Below are 18,851 nucleotides of genomic sequence, written 5' to 3' on the forward strand. Positions count from 1 at the left end.
GCCGACCGATATTCTCGCGATAGCTTCAAGATCCCGTGGGGCTGGCCGAAGCCGGAAGCTCCACGTCGGTGGACTGGGCTGTGTGCGATCGTAGCTGAGCGCGGCGGCTGTGTTAGCCCTGATCGAGAGCCGGAGGCATGGTAGGTAGCGAAGCGGCTGGCAGCCAAAAGGCTGGAAGGAAGGTCGGCCTTGTATGGATGGCGAGAGGATCTTTCGCTACGGCCGAGACGGGTGGGCTTTGTTGGGAGAAGAGGCCTGCCACGAATACGAAGGGGGAGTAGGATTCCCCCCCCCGCACTTGTCTTTCACAGTATGGGGTGGGGGGGGCAAATCCTTTTGACGGCTGTTCTTCCCCCCAGTCAGTTCCTTCCGTTGTTTCACTGACAATATCCCTGAGAGGTGGCTGCCAGGCCTCTGCTTCAAAAGGTCTGGCCGTAGATTGAAGAGCTTTACCATTATCCAAGGCAGGCTGGGATGCTGTGAAACAGCTAGTAATGCCCAGAAGTTCATCTTAATCTTTCATCAAAATCTTCCCAATGTTTGAAAAAAATCTTCTATCTTGCAACCTGAATCCACTAATTCAGCTTCCGTGGTTTGGAGGAAGTTAAGGTATTGACACAGCTGCAGACAGTAGGGCCAGTTCAGCATCAGCTGATACTGAATGTACATGGTCTTAAAAAAAATTGTGCTCCTGCAGTTACTTTAATACTGTGTGAGTTTGCTCTGATAAATTTATTTCGTCGGAGTGTCTTTCCCCATGTCCCACTTCTTGAATGGGAAGTTCTTGAGGTATCCCTCAGAATACAAGACCTACTAAAATACACATGTAGGAGCTAAATTTCTCCCAATCAACTCTTTTCCTGTCATTGTCTATGGTGTGGATGGTACAACTTTTTCTCCAAGCCTGTAGTTATCTTGTAGAAACATAAATCCTACTGTTTCAGCAGAATCACTCCTTGCACAACAGCAGGCCTGAGATTGTATGGTGCTTTAATGGGAAAACGATTCTGTGGAAAGAGGGTGTGTATTGGTGGTGTATTGCCATTTTTTTCTTGTCCAGTGCAAGCAGTTCTCATGCTTTGAAGTCAGCCTGGAACCTAAATTATGCAAAGTGTATGTCTTATCAATAGCATTTACTGCAGATATATTAATGGAGCATCCTGTGATTAAAACTCTTGTAGCTGTTCTAATGAAGCTTTTCCAACCCACCATTGGCCTCCCAGTCATAACTGTACTTAGTTTGCAAAAGATGTGAACTTGTGTGCCTGTCTCTACCAGCTGGCTGGATAGCTAGCTCAGTGAGTTAGGTATCTAGCTGTGGAGTTAGAAGTTGAGAGTTCAGTTCCCCACTGTGCCTCCTGCATGGCCTTGGGCAAGCTGCACAGTCCCTGGATGTCCCCAAAAGAAGGGACTGGCAAACCACTTTTGAGTACAGTGGTGCCTCGCTTGACAATGATAATCCGTTCCATTCAAATCGCTGTTAAGCAAAATCGTCGTCAAGCGAATTAAAAAACCCATTGAAATGCATTGAAAACCGTTCAATGCGTCCCAATGGGCAAAATACCTGCTCGTTTTGCGAAGATCCTCCATAGGGCGGCCATTTTCCTGTGCCTGTAAAGCGAGGAACCCATGCTAAAACAGCGGGGAGCCATTTTACACAGCAGGCGGCCATTTTTAGAGCCACCGATCAGCTGTTTTAGAATCGTCTAGTGAAAAATCGGTTCCCGAAGCAGGGAACCAATCATTGTCGAGTGAATTTCCCCCATAGGAACATTGTTTTGCGATTGCAATAGTGATTGCAAAACTTCATCGTAAAGCAGTTTTGTCATTTAACAAGGTAATAGTTAAACGAGGCACCACTGTACTTTCTACCCCAAAAATGAAAAGTTCTGAAAAGGGATGCTATAAGTCAGAATTGACTTGATGGCACACAATCATTATTTATTTTGTTTCTTTGTGTGTGGGGAGGGGAGTTCTCACCTGATCAATATGGATATATAGTAACAAGCTAGAAAAAATATTTCAGTAGAGATGGTTGATGGTGTGTTGCTGCTTTTAGTGTGAATTTGGGTAGACTTAATCCATAGCCACTCCAGAGAGCATCAGTTAAAGTAAACAAATTTAGGTTGAGCACCTCTTATATAGAAATATGATTGAGTGTTCAAAATGTGTCCTTATCTCTCTTAAATTGCAAATACTTGAAACAGTGATTTTATCTATTTAGCCTCTCCGACTTGACATAAAACGTAAGCTAACAGCTCGATCTGACCGAGTCAAGAGTGTGGACCTTCATCCCACAGAGCCATGGATGTTAGCTAGTCTCTACAATGGCAGTGTCTGTGTTTGGAACCATGAAACACAGGTAAGACTGTAAAGCTGGAAAATTTAGTAATTAGAGTATTTAATGATGCAGAAAGTGTGTGGTCAGCTTTTCTGTGTTTTATTTCACATTTTAAAACAACTAGTAAAGACTGGCTGCACTGTATTGGGATTGTAATTCTGAATTAAATTAGGATTTCCCCCTGCCCCCATGCCATCTTCTGAATCAAAATCCCTTCCTTCACCCAATACTCTCATCTGCTTCACAGATAAATATATTGCTTAAATATTGTTCTTTCTTGATTGTAAACTTCCAGGATTTAAAACTGTATGATTTAGTTCTTCTTAATATCCCGCTGGTGCAAAAAAAACAATCTTTTATTTAACATCCAAAAAACCAAGGAATTCATAGTGGACTATAGGAAAAAAAAGAACAGACATTCAGCCACTGTATATAGATGGAGTTTGTGTGGAACAGGTGGTTGAATATAAGTTTCTTGGGACTATCATAACAAATGACCTGACTTGGAGTGCAAACACCGCTGCGTTAATCAGGAAGGCACAACAACGGTTGTATTTTCTAAGGATTCTTAGAAAGCAACAATTGACTGAGAGTTTGTTGATCACCTTCTATCGGAGTTCGATTGAGAGCATATTATCCTACTGTCTCTGTGTATGGTTCACGAGCTGCACAGTGGCAGAGAAAAAGGCAATTCAAAGGGTGATTAAGACGGCCCAAAACATCATTGGCTGTTCACTCCCCTCTTTGGAAGAATTGTATAAGAACAGATGTAAGAGGAAGATATCTAACATACTGAAAGACTCCTCTCATCCGGGACATCAGCTCTTTAAATTATTACCATCAGGAAGGAGTTTCAGGGTATTGAAAGCAAGGACAAGCAGATTCAAGAACAGTTTTTACCCAAGTGCAGTATTGAGTTTAAATGCGGGGCCATAGGTTTTTGGTGGAATTTAAATTGCTGAGAGAAAACGGGGTATCTATATTTGGATGGTGAAAGTTGTGTATATTTTAACTTTTTTTTGTAGTGTTGTCCAGTTTTACTTTGGGGAAGAGCACCTCATTTCGTTGCACCCACTTGTGAGCGCAATGACAAATAAATTTCTTATGTCTTATGTCTTATGTCTTAATAGTACCAAGGTTTAAGAATTATGTTACAATGATTAGTTGAAATTATTTGTATTCCTAGAATATTATTGTTCACGTTGTCAAGAGCCATTTTAGACTTCTGATTTTTTTAAAAAAAGACATATTGCATAAATATATGTTAATATAAAATCTCAATTATTTTCAGACACTAGTGAAGACCTTCGAAGTATGTGACCTGCCAGTAAGAGCAGCTAAATTTGTGGCAAGGAAGAACTGGGTTGTTACTGGAGCTGTAAGTTAACTGTTAAAAACAAAGCAAAATATGTACAACATTGTTGTCTCTGAAAAGTCAATATTTGTCATTGAAAATTCAACCCCACTTTACAGAGGAATACATTTTTATTGGATTTTCTATCTTCTGTAGGATGACTTGCAAATTAGAGTTTTCAACTACAACACTTTGGAAAGAGTTCACATGTTTGAAGCACACTCAGATTATATCCGCTGTATTGCTGTGCATCCTACACAACCTTTCATTCTAACCAGCAGTGGTAAGAGTTGATTCATGGTGATGATGATAATGGTTGCTCTTTCCTTTAAGCTATTTACAAAAGTGGAATAGCTGCAGGGAGAAATATACCTCTTTGCATTTATGTTTAAGCACAATTTTTGAGAAGAATTATCAAAACATAGGTGCTTAGGTGTAAGGTCCAGGTCATGTACTTGTTGTTAAAGGATTGAGTGGACCTGCTGAACAGATTAGGAGAATAATTTTTTCTAACTAGAATGTGTAGTCTCTTCTGCTGTATTCAGGCATCAGTGTGTGGGACTCAAAGGACAGGGGAGCGTTTACTTATCATGCCTGCATGTTGTAGAAATGCTGTACAGCATTTCACACTGAATACATGACAGTCTGTAGGACATTGGGTAGGATGGAGACATGGAGGGCAAGGTCTACCTGTGTTCCACATCCCCACCAGTTGCCCATTGAGCTCTACCCACTTTGAGGTTGAATGGCTGACTGGGACTTTAAAGATTGCTTCAAAAACAAGGTCTAGTGGCTGCATTTATCTGTCCCTGGAAATCAGATTTCCATCATAACATATGAACAAGCTGCATGGTAGTGTAGAAATCTTGTTTGTTTAGCTCTTTCCAGTAATTAGAAATTAGAAGCCTATCATATTATCTGAACTTGGGTTCCTTACTTCTTATGACCCAGGATCATAAAGCAGTTCCTGGCTTGCTTTCAGATAACAAGCTTAGTGTCCCAGTTTGGTCAACACAATAAGTTTTGAATTCCTAGCCAGTTAGATGGCTGAAATCCTGTTGCATTTAGCATTGTGTAATGGTGCATGTGTGAAATATTGCAGGGAATTGCACCAACGCATAATGAATCCTATGCCTGATTATGCAGTTCACAGTGCATCTGGTTGAAACTGCTTCTTGAATATGACTTCTGTCTTGGCACAAATTTTGCTATGGCTTGTGCATCATCTGAGGCCCATGCACGACTCCACCTCCCTCTGCACAGCTTTCCTCCTCTGCAGCAATTGCTTTTAGCTCCTTTGGTTCCGGTCTCTATGGAATCTCATGTGTGGGGGACAGATTTGTGCATGCAAGAGAGGCTGAGCCCCACCCAGTGGAGCTATAAAATATTAGAGAGTATGTTGTTAGCCATGTAATAGGATTTCAGCCAGTAGCTCAAACTAGTGGGGAGAATCGAAGACAAAGTGGGGAAGGTTTGTACAGCAGCAACCAATTTGATTATCTTGAGCCAGGATATTATAGAAAGCTGGTTTATTATGGTGTACAGATAGAGCCAATGAATGCTGCAAGGCAAGTGTGAGAAAACTTCACATTCAAATCATTAACCAATGGCCATGTTGGCTGGAATTAATAGGAATTGCAGTCTAACAATACCTGGAGGTGCATGGGTTATTTGTCTTTATTTTGATCTTTGGAGTCCGCCATATTTCCTGAACATAGGTGTGTTCAAGAAAATGAAAGCAATGATAAAACTTTTTTCCTAAGCTTACTTTGTTCTTCTTTTGCAATTAGAAGATGTACAGGGTTTATGAAGTGGGTAGAAGTTATTCAAGAGCTTGCACTGATCTGTTCTTTTTCCCATTCTAGATGACATGCTGATTAAGCTATGGGACTGGGAAAAGAAATGGTCCTGTTCTCAAGTGTTTGAAGGGCACACTCATTATGTAATGCAGATTGTCATAAATCCAAAAGACAATAACCAGTTTGCTAGTGCCTCTTTGGACAGGACAATCAAGGTACAGTGATATGCTACTTGAAAAATTGAAACATTTGTTTCAAGTGAAATACAGTGTGCTCTTTTTTATACTATAGGTACCTGTCAGTTTCTCAGCATTTCAGCTGGCAGCCCTAGATTTGGAAGAAATTGATTCAGATTTCTGTATGTGTGATCTAAGACTTTGGAAAAAATGTATCTGCAAAATTTGCAGTTAAAACTTGTAGTGGTTTTTGTACATCTTTCAGTATGGATTCTATATAAAAAAAGTGTGATCCGTAGAACAGTTATGTATACTTAAAGTATACTAGAAAGGCTGCATTCCTAGAGATGGTGGCCAGGAGCATTAAGTGATAATGTGCAAATACCATACAATGAGATAAACACAGATTTATTTTATTTTATTTTATTTTTTTGCTATAGAATGTTTTTGATGGCACCAGCATAGTAAGTAAGAAAGTGTTGAATGACTACGAGAGAAAGTGCTGTGGAAGATTCAGTGTTTCTGTAGAAAGAAGCATGGAATAGGGCAATCTTGTTCTTAAGCAATTTGGAAGGCTGAGAAACAGTTGGTTTTCTATGAATTTTAAAATGAGGTTCGTTAGCCAACATTTTGTACCCAATGGCCAGAATCTTACTGGGGATTTGGATTCTCATAAAATGTAAGCTGCATGAATCATGATAGCGAATTGCCACTAAAACAAACATTCATATTTCTTATTGTGCGTCAGTCATGTGACTTGGCATGCACTGAGGAATGCAGGTGGTAACTTGCTAGTTAACAGTCACTTGTTGTCATTATTTATGTAATGTATCTTATGTGGGCATGAATCCCCAGTAGTATTCTGGCCATCTTATATAACGTGAGGATTTGGGGGATTAAATTTTGGTATATTTAATGTAATTGAAGCCTTTGGAATCTAGTGCTTTGTTATATCTATTAAATGTATGTTAGCAGATGACAGTATGCTTGATGTACCCTCTTTTTTGAAAGTTTTAGAAAGTTTTCAAAGCTTTTTGTTTGATGCAATTTCTAAAGACCCAGTATTGAGTATGATCAGTTCTCTATTTTTTTCAAGGTGTGGCAGCTTGGCTCTTCTTCACCTAACTTCACTTTGGAAGGTCATGAAAAAGGCGTAAACTGTATTGATTACTACAGTGGAGGTGATAAGCCATATTTAATTTCGGGAGCTGATGACCGCCTTGTTAAAATCTGGGATTATCAGGTATGTTTTGTCCTGCAATTCTTTAGTCATCTTGAAGTTGATGAATGATTGTGTTGAGGAATTTAATTGAAAACGAAGTATATGAATATTTTGTACCATATTAATTTGAAAATTGTGATTTATTTACTTAATTTCATTTATCTGTATACCACCTGATATAGTTCAAAGCACTATTCTGGAGGGTTAATAATAATATACTAATCCCAATACACCTCCCCTCCCAAATCCAATTTCAAATCAACTCAATCCAGTAAAACATCTCATAGAGACAAACATATTGATGACCAGCTGGTAAACATGCTTGCCTTTACTGCAATAAGTATCTAGGCAAATATATTATAATTCCATGTTGTTATAATTTGTCAGATGTTAACAGTGCTGTTGAGTTTAATACATATTTTTAATTGTTGTTTCACTTTCAGAATAAAACTTGTGTGCAGACTCTAGAGGGACATGCTCAAAATGTGTCCTGTGTTAGTTTTCATCCTGAACTGCCTATTATCATCACTGGCTCTGAAGATGGTAATTGAATTTTCTTCCAATATAGATCAATAAGATCATCAAACTATTTTTTCAAGTACCAGATGATTAGTCTGTTGCTAAAGTTGAATAGTAAATTGCAACTATATTAGCCCCATTGAATTAGTGGGGATATGGTGAGTCATCTCCCTGAATTCAGTGGGCCTACACTAGGTGGGACTAGAGGTGGGGTTTTTCGTATTCAAATTTCATATATGAATATCCCCATCTTTAGTTGGGACTCATTACTGACCTCAGTCATTCTTCCAGTTATTTGTGGAGCCCTGCTTTCTTCCTGCTGGACTAGTGACTCAGCAGCCATACAGGGAGACCCGTGGAGGGAGACCCTCCCCTTGCCTGGAGTGGCTAACTGAGCAGGAAGGGAGGGGGGCTCCAAGAGTGATTGGAAAGATGAGCAAGGCCAGCCCCAGGGGTAGAACCTCATTAACTCCAGCTGTGTGGGGATATTTGTATTCATATGGGATACCCCATCTTTAGCTGGGACTCATTACTGGATTTAAGCTAGTGGTTATTATAGCGGAAAGAATTAAACATTCGTTGAGAAACTGTTTTAAGCATTTTGTCTTTTCAGATGTTCGCTTTCCACAAGGAAAGAAGTCAACATAAGCATTTTCTTATCATAAATCAAGTCATGTGACTGATATGCACTTGGAATTGGCTACAACTGCTTGTAGCAGTTCACTGTTCAAAATTACACTGAGGTAGTTACACTGACATGTGTAAAGGAGAAGATTTTGACCCAAGAGTGTAGCCTTAATAATTGTTGGGGTTTTTTTAATCTGCTAAAACTCTTTTAAGGAGGACAAAAGTAGAGTGTGCCTAAGAGTGAGGATGTGTCAAGTTTTCCTATGCTTATCAGTGGAAATCAATGGTTTTTATTTTCCTTCCATAAATTGGTTGTAAAGTATAGGTAGATTATTAAGAAGTAGCTTGTCTATCATACATCCTGAATAAGAATTTCAAAGGCACGCGGAGGAACCTGATGCTCTGTTAACTGGTATCCTGTTGCATAGCTCTGCCTGGGAATGATGTCATCTTCAGCAACAGATTGCCGCTGATTATTAGAGTTTCGTTTGGAATTTCAGGAGGGAGTTGTTTTACTTTGTGAATCACACACACCATTTCAAGTTGCACTTGAAATAGTGGTCATCTGTTGCTGACAATAATGTCTTTCCTGTTGAGCAGGTGGAATTATAGAGCAGGATAGTGACATTGTTCACATTTGCTTTCAAATCCCTCGACCCCAATTTCAGGAGCATGTACTATTCATCTATGTATGTCTGCTCTGTTGTAGTCATCTCCTTTTAGATGGAAAAGACACAGAGAGATAAGTACCAGTTAGATAGACCTATGGAGATCAGTGAAATTAATGTTACCTTCCCTCTCCAGTTGTAGTTGGAATTAGCACTAGATTTCACCTGGGGCCTTTTCACAATACCCAGGGGAAGCTAGTGACTACTTGCTTTCCTGTAGGTGGTATAAGCATGGACCACAAACCAAGTTTTTAGTCACTGATGCTTCTCTTCTGTTTTATTTCTATGCTGCTGCTGTTGTATGTATATTATTGCATCTATTTTATTTTGACATATAATAGTGACTTCCCTTTAAAACAGAGTGGATGTCCTAAAGTGGCCATCTGAATATTTTGGATAATTCTAAATAGTTCCAGCTAGCAACCAGCGATAAAGGACTGTGGCAGGAAGAGATTGTCCAAAATATCTGGAGGGCCCCAAATCCCCTTCCCCACACATAAAGTATCTGAATAATGTTGTGTAGAATAAGTCAGTCAAGAACACATTCAAATCACGTCATTGCTCTCCATTTCCATAGGAACTGTTCGGATCTGGCATTCCAGTACTTACCGTCTGGAAAGTACTCTGAACTATGGCTTGGAGAGAGTGTGGTGTGTAGCAAGCCTGAGAGGATCAAATAATGTGTCTCTGGGATATGATGAAGGCAGCATCATTGTTAAGGTATTTGTCTTAGAATATATGTAGTGGTGCATAATGTCCATCCATATGTTGAATCTGGCATATGTATTGGAACTCTTTCTGCTGGTTCTTTTTGAAAAGAATGTTCTTGAGTTTTTAAACATTGTTCTGCATAACAAATAAATTCTTCCTTTCTAATCCCTGTCATCTCAACACAGCTAACAATACAACTAGGAGTGAAGTAGGTTAAATTAAGTGTATCTGGCTTGAATGTTATCTTTTCCTTTAAGGTGTTATAAGGCAGTTTTTCTGTAATGGTTGTACACCAAATCCTTTTTTTAACTGCAGAGTAATAATGACTTTTTCCAAACCATCATCTTTTTACAAGATGAGCTGAAATAGTACCAAATCTAATTAGGTCTTTATATTAAAAAAGGGTTGATATCTCTTTTGAAAAAGCTTAGTAAACATGATTTAAGATCTTTTACCTCTGGTCTTTTCAAACTAAAAAGGAACTCTTGCATAACTAATTCCCCAAAGGAACAAAAGCGTGAATGTTTTACCACATATTTCAGTGGATGAACTCAAATCCACAATACCTCCAGCATAAACCTGATCCTGAACCCTTAATTCTAAAAATCTCTGGAGTCCAGTGGCATGATATAGTAATTTTAATTAATTTCCAAAAACTGAACTGAGATAGATCAAAAAGGTTGGACAAAATTTTGGGCCATTTCTCAACTGAGGGAGGTTCTGGTAGATATGATTTCAAGCTCATTTCAAGTCCTTTGTATTGTTTATTTTCTAACTGAAAATGATATTATGCAGTCTAGATAATTCTTGAGATTATGCCAAAACAATGTTTCCTTGAAAACTAGACCTGTAAATTAGAAACAGTGTAACCTACATTGTTGCAGCTTAATCTACGTGGCATTCATTTGTAACCTAGATCACATCTTGACTAATACAGATTCAACATCATATTCTGGTCCCTGGAAGTATTGGTGTTATTTATTTATTTCAATTCAATCATTTCTTAGATTTTTTTTAATACTGCCCTGTTAGTGCAATGACTCTGGGTGGTTTACATCAGGGTAAAACAAAGTGAATATAAATTAGATAAAACCAGTAAACAACACTGTTACCTGAAACAAGTATAAATAATGTCAGTAGTAGAAATGTGTTAGTCAGTTGTATGTGACCCAGAAAAGACAGATTTAATTAATTCCATTTGGGGGCATTGAGTTTGATCTTTCTATAAAATTATTTTGAATGGTTACAACATAAGATGCAGTTCAATTTTCTACAAATTCATCCTCTGATATTAATATGTCTGAACTGTGTACAGTATTTCAATGATTTGATGCAATTGTTTTCTTGATAATTTGACTAATATTTATATGAAAGAATTGAGTTTTATTGGTGTCTATATTTAATTCTGTTAGTTTAACATAATAAACAATTTTTGTTTAGATGCAGTTGTCATTTATTCCCTAAGGCTGTTTGTTCTGAATGTGAAAAATGGAAACATATCAGTGTATTCAACATGCACAAATCATTATTCTCTCCTGAGCTAGCTTGGCCGTGAGGAGCCTGCCATGTCAATGGATGCTAATGGAAAGATCATTTGGGCAAAGCATTCAGAAATTCAACAGGCTAACCTGAAAGCAATGGGAGATGCTGAAATCAAAGATGGGGAGAGGCTGCCTCTTGCTGTGAAAGATATGGGCAGCTGTGAAATATATCCTCAGACTATTCAACACAATCCAAATGGCCGGTAAGAGGTTTCTTTCTGAGAAGATAAATAGCTGAATGAATGGTTTATGTATGTTTTCTCAAACCAGGTACACAGACTTCTCATGCCTCCCTGATTTATTGTTGTTTGTGTTTGTATTCCTTTTCAGATTTGTAGTAGTGTGTGGGGATGGAGAATACATCATTTACACAGCCATGGCACTGAGGAACAAGAGTTTTGGTTCTGCTCAGGAGTTTTCATGGGCTCATGATTCTTCTGAGTAAGTGGTGTGGTTTATGTGTTTTACTGTTTTATTTTTATTAGTCTGAAATGGCCAACTACAATCTTCACAAGGTGGCTGATGAGAGAGAGCCACCTTCACAAGGTCTCTCTCTCTCTCTCTCTCTCTCTCTCTCTCTCTCTCTCTCTCCCTCCATTAACACACACAAAATATGGGCAAGACATTGCCTTCTGTAGGTTGGGCACTGCAGTTGCTATCAATCTGTGTTCATCCCTTCCTCAAATGAAAGCGGTTCCTATGTACAAATCTCCCATAGCAACATGTCTGAAGAAAAACGTGTACGCAGATGAAACTGTGGGTGAGAGCCTTGCTTTTGGTCTGGTAAAGAGTTTGAAAATGCAAGAGCAAATATAGGACATCTGAGATTTTAATATTCAGTATTTTTAGTAGTGGCTACAATGGCTAATTTATAACCAGCTTATTAGACCAAATGTGGCCTATAAGTTATGAGCACAGGCTGTATGTTATCCATTACAGTTACTACCAAAATTGTTGAATACTAAAATCTGAGATGTTTCAAAACTTACTCTAGTCCTCCTTTGCCATCATTGTGATGCCTAAGAAAACTGTGAATGATGTCACTATGTAGAGGTCCAAGGTGAGACCTGTGGCCAAGTGCATGCAGTTAGTGTTGCTTAGTGTTGCCTAATTCTGGCTTTGTGAATTGACCTGGTTGAATGAGTTATGTCATACTCCTGAATTCTTTTGTTTATGTGCAGGTATGCCATCAGGGAGAGCAACAGCAGTGTCAAGATATTTAAAAACTTCAAAGAGAAGAAATCCTTTAAACCTGATTTTGGAGCAGAAGGCATGTTATGTATTTTTCACTAGTAAAACACAACTCTTAGCCAGTTTGGCTAGTGGTTTCTCCATAAGGTTCCAATTCCTTTTATTTCTCTTTACTGTAGGTATCTATGGTGGTTTTTTGCTAGGTGTCCGATCTGTCAATGGCTTGGCGTTTTATGACTGGGAGAACACAGAACTGATACGCAGAATTGAAATACAGCCCAAGCATGTGAGTTTTAATTAAACTGCATATTACTGAACAACTAACACTCATTTCTTGGAACATCCACGAGTATTGATTCTTATAGAGGAAAGGGGTAATGTTTCAGTGGCGGTGAAAAGCAACACATTTCACCTTCTCAGTGCTATAGCAGGGTTAATATTTCTTTTTGCTGCAGCCAGCATTTTAAAAGAACATTATATTGTTTTGATCTAGATTTTCTGGTCTGACTCTGGTGAACTTGTCTGCATAGCCACAGAAGAATCATTCTTTATTCTGAAATACCTTTCTGAGAAAGTTGCAGCAGCGCAAGATACACATGAGGGAGTCACTGAAGATGGCATTGAAGATGCCTTTGAGGTACTTTTTAAAAATGATCTCTAAACAGTTGAGATCCGATCATCTGTTTGCAGAAGTTAATCATGTAAATACAGTAAAATAAAATAAATTGCCAAATAGATTCAAGTTTTAAACAAGATACTCTGGTATCATACAACAGATTGTAGTGTAAGACACCTTTTGAAGATGGAAAATGAAAACAAACGCCAGTGATTAACTTGAACTCTTTCTTCTTGGGCATACAGATTAATAGTGATAAATTTTCAGATGTAAATGTAAATCTTGCAGCCATGCTGACAAAATTAGCAAATCATGTGTTTATGTATTTTACATTCGTTAAATTATTTCATCTACCATACAGATGAACTTATGCCATAAATTTGATTTTTTTGTTGATTTCATCACTATTTTAATGGAAGAGTAAGTTCATAGATTGATATTTTAAATCTAACTTCCATTTATGTGTAACTCTTCACTTCCAAGTATGTGTAAGGGTACATACTAAAATTCCTTCACAGTCACAATCATAATCATAGTGTGCTGTCAGGTTGATTCCAACTTATGGCAACCTTTCTAAAGGTTTTCTAGTTATAAAATTCTCTGATTTCTTTGCCATTCACTTTTTCTGAGATGGTACTCTGAGACTAGGCAACCTGCCTAAGGATACATAGGCTGACTCCTCTTCCCTTTGGAGGTATCTAAATCCTGAATCCTGGCTTCACAATCAGCTACTCTGATTCAGTGAGCGACCCCGCCAACTTGCTGAGATCTTTTTGATTGTATGAGTCATATTGGATAGCTCCACATTTAAAGTCATTATTTTTCTTCCAGGTCCTTGGTGAAATTCAAGAGATTGTGAAAACAGGATTGTGGGTGGGCGATTGTTTTATTTATACCAGTTCTGTGAACAGACTGAACTACTATGTTGGAGGTGAAATTGTCACCATAGCACATTTGGACCGGTGAGCATCTAGTAGTTCATTAGATTTCATTCGTGTTGATGTGCAACAGTCTTGTTTTTACATGTTTTACAGAATATTCTTCATTTTTGAGAATTTAGTGCATCTTGAACTGATACATTAGTATAGCAGTGACTAGTTTTTGTGCCAGAGATGGATAAGGTATTCATGTCTTAAGACCATCCTAATCCCCAACAGGTTCTTGTCTCCAACTGCTACTAAGAAAAGTGAAGAAATCCAGATACATTAGGCTGATGTGACATACCTTTTGATTAGTGTTGAATTGCTTTGCCTTGATCTACTTAGGCTTTCATGGAGAATCAGTGTCCTTTGTATGTGAACTTGGCATACCTTCACTATTTCTTGGTTATTTTGAATGTACAGCATAATTCCTGATCATTCAGATGACTTTTCAGGCTTGTGCAGTATTGAATCTTCTATGTCAGATCTTTACAGAATGAATGCATTTTTCACCCGCTTTCTCCTACTTCTTTTCCTAAAGGACAATGTATTTACTAGGCTATATCCCCAAAGACAACAAACTTTACCTGGGTGACAAAGAATTAAATATAGTGAGTTATTCCTTGTTAGTATCAGTGCTTGAATATCAGACTGCTGTGATGAGGAGAGACTTCTGTATGGCAGACAAAGTTCTTCCTACAATTCCAAAGGAACAGAGGACCAGAGTTGCACATTTCCTCGAGAAGCAGGTAAAAACATTTGGCACACCCTACCAGAGTCATCCTCGGTTAATAAAAGCTATGGTCAAAGTGTACCATGATGTTCTTAGCTGTCTTGGAGTTTTTAACACCTCTAGCCTCCTCTGTTGCCCAAAAACATGCCCTGGAAGGATTCTCACTATCCAGAGGAGGCTTTTAGGACACACAAAGGGCTGCAGGAGGGAAGGAGATTGTTCCCTTCTGGTGGTCGAAGCTGCTTCCTGGTGCTGTGATAGCATTAAATACAGTGCTAGATTTCAAATGCTTTATTGGAAATGGCTGGCCGTCTAACGTAATATGACTGGGCACACCTGTGCATTAGGTATATTCATGTTTATTAAAATAAGACAAACAAAATGGGTTTTTGTTCAGGTAACAAGATAAATTTGTGCTTCCACTTCTGTAGGAGGCTAAGAAAATTCCTTCACTAATGGTGTACTGTTTTAAATATTTATTCAGGGTTTCAAACCGCAAGCTCTTGCAGTATCTACAGATCCTGAACATCGCTTTGAGCTTGCCCTTCAGCTTGGTGAACTTAAGATTGCATATCAGCTTGCAGTAGAAGCAGAGGTATGTTAAGCCAGATTTTTAGAACAGTTCACATAAAAATGTTTCTGTTAAGATAAAGAAAATTGGGCTCACCCAGAAAGGGATCATTTTGCTGGAAGTGATCTCCCTTAAAGTGACCCTTCTTACATCTGTATGGGAATTGCTCCACCTTACCCCCCAAAAAGAACAGCCCTGCTTCTGGCCTTTTTTGCCCGCCATCGGGCTGATCATTGTTGCCTGTACGTCATGGGATCACCAGCTATCATGAGATAGCTCACACTGGATTGTGCCACAATTGGTTCATAATCTGGGTATTTCCACATCCAGTTGAACCTTTAGAGTCTAGACTACATACTTGTTCAAATTCATTTCAAGCATGATTGACATTTAAAAGGTGGAATTACTTTTTGCTTAAACAGTCTGAACAGAAGTGGAAGCAGCTGGCTGAGCTTGCAACCAGCAAATGCCAGTTTGGCCTTGCCCAGGAATGCCTGCACCATGCACAGGACTATGGCGGTTTATTGCTTTTGGCTACAGCTTCGGGAAATACTAACATGGTGAATAAGCTCGCTGAGGGAGCAGAAAAAGATGGCAAGAACAATGTAGCATTCATGAGCTACTTCCTGCAAGGAAAGTAAGTAGCAAATAATCTACCATATTAGGGGAAGAAACCAAGTATATTGCAGGATCAGGTGACACATGGACTGCATGTGGCCCTTAAGGCTGTTACTGTGCTCCATCCTACCAAAAGCCCTGCTGCTGAAATTTAGCGGCAAATGAGGAAACACAATTAAATGCAGCATCTGCTTGCCTTATATGGCTTGTGGTGGCTTGCATCTGGAATTTTGACAATGATAATGGGTTTGATGCTTCTGAAGTGGATCCTGGAAAAGGAGGCAAAGTTGCATCAAGATGGTATACACTGCCAATGTCATAATAGGACATGGGAAAAATATTCCAGTTCAAAGCATCCATATGAATATTAAGTTTCCTGTGTACCAAAGTATGGGTTTGTTCAAGTCTTAGGTCAGTTTTGGCCTTTTCTTTTATGCCTTCCCTAGTCAGGTGCTTTCTAGGTGTTGGGTGGCTATGGTGGCTGGGAATGAGGGTCACTCTAGTTTGATATATCTGGAGGATGCTAGGATGGTAAGGTCTGGGGTTATTGCACTATAAATATCCTAATACAGTGGTGCCTCGCAAGACAAATGCCTCGCGGGATGAAAAACCCGTAAGACAAATGGTTTTTGCGATTGCTATGGTGCTTTGCAAGACGGCTGCTTCTATGGCTGTGCTTCACAAGACGATTTTTTTCCAAGACCGATGCCTCACAAGACAAAAAAAATCACTCGTCTTGCGAGGTTCCCATAGGAATGCATTGCAGTGCATTCCTATGGGAAACCGCTTTTCGCAAAACAAATTTTTTGTAAGACAGCGCTACTCACGGAACGAATTACATTCATCTTGCAAGGCACCACTGTAAGTGAAAAAGTAGATATGATGAGTATCATTTGCCACCATGTGCAAGAACAAATAATTATCCCCAATGTGCAGCTAAATAGTACAAGAGTTTGTACATATCTTATTTTTGGAAGGGTTGTTAGAGTGGCTGCCACCACAGAGAATGCCTGTATCTTGATTGCTGAGATGGTCATTTGCAAGCTGTGGTAAGAGCAAAATGATGATCCTATAAGCTGAACAGCTCTGTACAGAACATATTGTCTCAGGACCCAGTCTTCTGGTGTTTGTAGTTTGAAGCCAGAAGCATAAGCGTTAAAATGTCAACTCTTACCATCTTTCACCACAAGCTGTTTTAGTCTGAGTTGATGGGAGTTGTAGTCCAACCCATATGGCAGGCATCATGGGGAAACTAAGATATATTAGTTCTAGAACATTTTAAATAGGATCTCTCTTTTTTCTGGTGTATTAACAAAACCCAAATAAATGGGAAAAATGATTGTTTCTTCCAATGTTATCATTGTAGGCTTGACAATTGTCTTGAGCTCTTAATTAAAACTGGGCGCTTACCAGAAGCTGCTTTCTTGGCGCGAACATATTTGCCGAGTCAAGTTTCAAGGTAAGCCTCTAGTGCAACTACTTTTTATTTTATTTTGTCTGAGGAAGTGAGGCAGTTAAGGCAGATAAATGTTAAAAGTAAAACAATAAATTGTATATTAAAATCAATTAAACTGTAATAGTAATTAAAACATCTTGAATAATTAAACACATTTAAAATGTTTAAACAAACTTAATCAGCTAAAAATCAGATTCAGGGATTATTAAAAGCCTGCCTGAAGAGGTGGGTTTTCAACTGTCGGCAGAAGGATAAAAGCAAGGAGGCCAACGTAATCTCTCAAGAGAGAGCATTGCATAAACTGGCAGCTGCCACAGAGAAGGCCCTCTCCCATGTTCCCTATATAGTGTATAGTAAAAATATTTTGCATATAACTGAGCTGTTTGCAGTAACTCTGTTCCATTGCTAGGGTTGTTAAGCTGTGGAGAGAAAATCTCTCTAAAGTCAACCAGAAAGCTGCTGAATCCCTAGCTGATCCCACTGAATATGAAAACTTGTTCCCTGGATTAAAAGAAGCTTTCATTGCTGAAGAATATATCAAGAAAACACAGACTGCTCTTCGGCCAGCCAGAGAATATCCCCTAGTCACTGTAAGTATTTACTGATTGTAATCTCCATGTGGTAGACAGTAAGAATGTTGAGTATCTACATGAACCCGTTTATTTTGTTTCATAGCCAAATGAAGAGAGAAACATCTTGGAAGAAGCCAAAGGTTTCATACCACAAAAAGGAATATTACAGGTCAGTGTTAGTGTTATCAGGGAATAACACAAATACCACCATGTGATCAGAATTCCTACTGCCTTAGTCTAAACAAAATTTTCATTGACAGTTTTACCAAAACCTGAGCCAAAAATTTATCTTAAATACATTTTAGTTTCACATTTGTGATTGCTCAGTAATTATTTTGCTTCTCAGATAATGTTACTTTAACATAGAAACTCTCTGTTTTGGGAAGACATTGTATAAAGCAGTGGTCCCCAACCTTAGGCCTCCAGATATTCTTGGACTGCAACTCCCAGAAATCCTGGCAGAGGTGGTGGTGAAGGCTTCTGGGAATTGTAGTCTAAGAACATCTAGAGGCCCACGGTTGGGGAGTAAAGGAGTTCTTCATGATGCTTTAAACGAATCACTGTAAATTATTATTGGGACAGGTTTGCTTGATGTCTGTACCTGAATAAAGTGGTGGCTTACGTGAATGTTCTGGCGTTTCTTATTTTCAGAGTTGATTTAGATGCTCTAAAATCACTAAGCAGCTCTGTAAAAGCCAGGCTGTGAATTGGGAATGGTTGTAAAGAACAACACTGTAAAGGTTGCACTGGTATGCTGGCCAGAATCCTGTTAGGGCACCTCTGTGCATGCACTGCTGATGATGTCATCAGCCACAGCCTTCTTCAATTAAAATTTCTATTCCTCAGGTTTCCTTACAGCTTTTGATATAATGAAATCCAGCTCAAATGGTTTAATGTTTTTCCTTTTTTTATCATAAGGAATCAGAAGAAGTAGTCCCTACTTCTATGCCTGTGACAATCCCTCCAATTGCAGGGAATGACTTACCTGAAACAATAAGAGATGAAAAGGTAAAAACACAAGAAAAATCAATTCAGCTGAGAGGCTCCATTCCTGCTAACAGTCCATATTTCCCTTGTTCCAGTTTAATTTTGGTAGTTTCAGAATTAAAGCTCTCCTGCCTGTTACATGGAATAAGGTGGTGGAAAGTTCTTAGATAACTTGGTTCCGCCACTATTTGTCTCTGCTTAATTTTCATCTCTGTGTAGTAAATAAGAC

The 18,851-nt window shown here is 38.8% G+C and overlaps 1 protein-coding gene across 1 annotated transcript in view; it reads left to right on the top strand.

Moving 5' to 3' along the window:
* Window positions 1-18,851, top strand: part of COPB2 (coat protein complex I subunit beta 2) — a 22,121-nt gene continuing 3,270 nt past the window's right edge. The window contains exons 1-21 of the mRNA XM_020793148.3: window positions 1-140; window positions 2,225-2,362; window positions 3,633-3,719; window positions 3,852-3,978; window positions 5,561-5,709; window positions 6,767-6,913; window positions 7,336-7,435; window positions 9,284-9,426; window positions 10,962-11,161; window positions 11,289-11,399; window positions 12,140-12,228; window positions 12,329-12,435; window positions 12,643-12,786; window positions 13,597-13,727; window positions 14,227-14,434; window positions 14,903-15,013; window positions 15,412-15,626; window positions 16,974-17,066; window positions 17,473-17,653; window positions 17,739-17,804; window positions 18,554-18,643. Of these exons, the coding sequence (XP_020648807.3) occupies window positions 138-140; window positions 2,225-2,362; window positions 3,633-3,719; window positions 3,852-3,978; window positions 5,561-5,709; window positions 6,767-6,913; window positions 7,336-7,435; window positions 9,284-9,426; window positions 10,962-11,161; window positions 11,289-11,399; window positions 12,140-12,228; window positions 12,329-12,435; window positions 12,643-12,786; window positions 13,597-13,727; window positions 14,227-14,434; window positions 14,903-15,013; window positions 15,412-15,626; window positions 16,974-17,066; window positions 17,473-17,653; window positions 17,739-17,804; window positions 18,554-18,643 (2,640 nt within the window). The 5' untranslated portion in view covers window positions 1-137. The remainder of the gene's footprint in view (window positions 141-2,224; window positions 2,363-3,632; window positions 3,720-3,851; window positions 3,979-5,560; window positions 5,710-6,766; window positions 6,914-7,335; window positions 7,436-9,283; window positions 9,427-10,961; window positions 11,162-11,288; window positions 11,400-12,139; window positions 12,229-12,328; window positions 12,436-12,642; window positions 12,787-13,596; window positions 13,728-14,226; window positions 14,435-14,902; window positions 15,014-15,411; window positions 15,627-16,973; window positions 17,067-17,472; window positions 17,654-17,738; window positions 17,805-18,553; window positions 18,644-18,851) is intronic.

The sequence above is a fragment of the Pogona vitticeps genome, chromosome 3, assembly GCF_051106095.1.
Source record: "Pogona vitticeps strain Pit_001003342236 chromosome 3, PviZW2.1, whole genome shotgun sequence".
NCBI classification, from domain to species: Eukaryota; Metazoa; Chordata; class Lepidosauria; order Squamata; family Agamidae; genus Pogona; species Pogona vitticeps.